A 3708-nucleotide genomic window follows, 5' to 3' on the forward strand; every position below is an offset into this window, starting at 1 on the left:
GCTAATTCGGGTGCAACGTGGCAGTCCAAAATAACTGGAAGCTCACCAAGGAGTGCGGATACCTTTACCATTCCCAGAGAGGTATGGACTTGATTACCTGCAGTGGTAAAATAGATTCGGTTCGTGGTATCTGGAACCAAATTCAGTTGTTTCGCCAGAGATGAACGCATAACTGTTACCGATGCACCAGTGTCGATTAAACCTAAAGCCGATTGACCTTTGAAATGTACTCTGATCTTGGGTGTCGAAGACGCATCAGTGGGTACAGTAATGTTGTGAAGAACAGGAGAGATAAGACCAGCTTCGGGAGTAACAGAAATGTTGTGAACACTTGCACCATTTGTAGCAATAGGATCATGTCCGATAGGGATAACAGCATATTGACCTTGGACAGGGGAAACCGAAGAAACATATTGTACTGTTCCAGAAGGGATAGGAGCGACATTGGGAGTTGATTCCTTCACTTTTTCCACAGACTGGACCCGTTCGGTTTTTCTTGGACATTTCTTGGTGAGGTGTCCTTCGGTGCCGCAAATGCCACAAATGGGTTGCCCAGATGCAGCCCAACGACGCATAGGGTCTTCCTTTCGTTTATCAGGCTTACCAGAAGATCGTTGGTTACGGTGTTTTTGTACCGAGTCAACTTCCATAGGTGTAGGACCGTCGAAGATAGGAGCTTGTGGTTGAGGAGTCAAGAAATGATCATTACCCAATGACAATACCGATTCACGAATTGCTGCAGAAGCAGCCAGAGTCTTCCAGGTGTCAGAGGGATCGACAATGCCGAGTAAAGCAGTGTGGAGCTCAGGTCTCAAATTGTTGAAAAAGATGTTACGAAGGGTGTCGTCTGACAAAGTGTGACCTTCAGGAAAATCAGAAACAATAGTCTCGAAGTTCATTCGATATTCAGCAACGCGGCGTAGACCTTGTTTGAGTGATTCTAATCTTTGACGACAATTGGATTTTTGGATTGCAGGGTCGATACCGTACACGCTTTCAAGTTTGGTTTTGATATCGGTGCTGCTGGAGAAATCTGTTACACGCAATAACCAGTCGGTGGCTTCTTGAGGCAAATATTTGAGCATTTGCAAGTTCCTAGAGGTAGTACTATTCATACCGAGAGACTTAGCCGAGAGGTGGAATTGCTTGATCCAGTGTGAGATATCTTGACCTGGTTGAAACGGTGCCACAAGTGTTGTGTTGTTAACACGCTGTTCGGCCAACATGGATGCGAAGGAGTTCACCTCCTCGGGGTTAGAAGATGTAGACATGGATAGCGAGAGTACGAGGTAAGTACCGAGATAGAGATTCTAGAGATATATATAGGCGCAGGAAAAGAGCAGCTACTCCACCATAAAATAAGAGGGAAGTCGGTCGTTAAAGTGATACCAGATGATTGGTTGATAGTTTATAGAGTTAGGAATTTGTAGTTAAATTCCTTCGTAGCTAAACTTATTAACGAGACTTTTTGATGAGAATAAAGATACTGTTTTATTATATTATTTTGTTGGTTTTTATATGTATTGAATATGGTACTAAATTAGTTCTTTGACTAATGTTAACACTAAAGTATACTAATTTAGTGTTGGTCATCTTTTGATCTGTCTAATTTAGTAAAAAGGTTATTCTAACGCCGATCGCTCAATTGATGACATCGAGGCTCACGACAGCCTCTACAAATCGAGCTTAGGCTCAAGAAGACCAAGAACCAGAAAAGACGATTTGTACCACTCAAGAATAATCATATGAATCGGAAAAAGTCAAAACTGAATAACACCACTTTATTATATACAACATAACACCACTTCGGGTTCACCTATTTCATATCGATAACCTGTTTATATTATTCATCATCATTATCATTATCTGTCAGGAGCGGGGCGGGGCAAGAGAAGAACAGAATGATTATTAAGGTGAGGACAAGGCAAGAGAAATTATATATCTATTAGTATTAATATATATATAAAAGGAATGTAGGGTTTATTCAAAGAAACAGGAAAAATAGATAAGATCTTGAATACAGAAATAAGAATTGTGGTGATCTGCTATATTGTTGCTACATTAAATAAATCCATATCTATGACATCAATACATTAAGAATGATTAAGGAATCAATTACCCAATATAGATAGTTAGTACTATCATATCACAAGGTTACAAGAACACAGTGACTAAAGCTTACTAAAGATATGGAAGTACAATGTGTCTAAGATGACAGTAATTCCAAGTGTAACATATTTACAAAATAAGCAGTTAAAGGTAACAGGATACACACTGGGAAAATGATAACAACTTCAAAGATACACTAAAGATAGTGGTACAGCAGATAGTCTTTTTTATATAAATACTTGATCATTTTATTTCATAATAAAGACAATCTTATAAACAGTCTCAAATTATTCACATACTGCCTTATAATTTTACTTACCTCAAAACACAACAAGAATAAATAAACATGCTGTTATTTATATTAATTGACAGATTGGGTAAACAAGGGTCCGGGGATCAGATATACAGAGACAGATTATTAGTCATATTGAATTTGGGACATCTTTGGGGTAGCGGGCATAGATACAGAGGATAACATGGGCTGATATTATTAATGTTTTACAAGGGAGTTCAAAGGCAGAGGTACAAAGGAAACGGGTGTTAAATGGGTTTTACAAGGACAAGGGATAACGGAGATACATTATTTGGAACAGAGACGTTAGACAGGATACAATAGTGATGTTTGACAGTGACATGTGTGACAGGAGACAGAGAACAGGGAACAGGTGGAACAGGGACAATGGGCTAGTTGGGTTTCAATAATGATCTGAGACATTTTGCATGATAATATGCAACTGAAACCTAAGTGGTTCATGACATTATCATCATCATCATCATATTTATTATTATATTTATCACATCACCTATATCTTTACATTTAGTATATACACAGCGGCGCACCAAATGGTAAAATGTTGCTAAAACACACCAAAAACACACCATCATTGATTGCTTAAATGGCCGATTTAAGCAATCAATGATGGTGCATTTTGTGTAAATTCACAATGAATGATTGTTAAAACTCACATTGAATGGTTGTGCGTTTTCTCATCCAATGGTGGTTTTTTACCGTTATACGCTGTTTATTTATGCATGTATATGGACCTTTTAGCAATCGTACATTGCATTATTATTCGCACAGATGCATCCCTTTTACAAATACACACTTGATATTCAACACTAGTTTATTAATTGTTTACATGGATATTGTGATAATTATGGGTCAAGAAATAAAATGAAACTTTTGATAACTTTATTGTTTTTTTATAATAATAAAAAGACAAGAAGGATCCGTCTAGTTGAATAGTTAATTTCTGCTTTTATATGAGGTTATTAGTAGTCACAATAATGTCAATTATTGTGGATTGTGATCGTGTAACCTAATTCGACTACGGTATAATATGGCTAAATACCACATAACCCCCCATCAGTAGGAGATTAGGTGTTTTTTTTTTTTTTTTTTTTTTTCATTTGCGGAAACGAGGACTAAAACGAGTAGCTTTTGGATTAGACTTATGAAAAGCGACAGCTTGCGAATCAACAATAGGAGATCGTTTTCTTTTCAGTGAAAGAGTAGAGGGATCAACTACTTTATCTGTACTACTGGATGGAACATTGTCCAAGGGAATCTGATCAATCAATTTGCTAATAGATCCAGGA

The 3708-nt window shown here is 37.5% G+C and overlaps 2 protein-coding genes across 2 annotated transcripts; one reads left to right on the forward strand and one right to left on the reverse strand.

The window, feature by feature from the left end:
* Nucleotides 1–2: 2 nt before the first annotated feature.
* On the reverse strand, nucleotides 3–1280 carry EV154DRAFT_586617 (uncharacterized protein; the record flags this gene model as incomplete). Its single annotated transcript, XM_051606788.1, has 2 exons — nucleotides 3–301; nucleotides 386–1280. Coding segments are annotated over 2 exons (1194 nt in total), but the record flags the coding sequence as incomplete, so codon positions are not given.
* Nucleotides 1281–3010: 1730 nt separating this feature from the next.
* Nucleotides 3011–3288, forward strand: EV154DRAFT_534665 (uncharacterized protein; the record flags this gene model as incomplete). The annotated part of the gene is made up of 1 exon (XM_051604040.1): nucleotides 3011–3288. Exon 1 carries the CDS (start codon nucleotides 3081–3083, stop codon nucleotides 3285–3287), a length of 207 nt encoding a protein of 68 aa, XP_051449898.1. The 5' UTR covers nucleotides 3011–3080.
* Between the last annotated feature and the right edge of the window lie 420 nt (nucleotides 3289–3708).

Source organism: Mucor mucedo, assembly GCF_025094135.1.
Source record: "Mucor mucedo strain NRRL 3635 chromosome Unknown EV154scaffold_357, whole genome shotgun sequence".
NCBI classification, from domain to species: Eukaryota; Fungi; Mucoromycota; class Mucoromycetes; order Mucorales; family Mucoraceae; genus Mucor; species Mucor mucedo.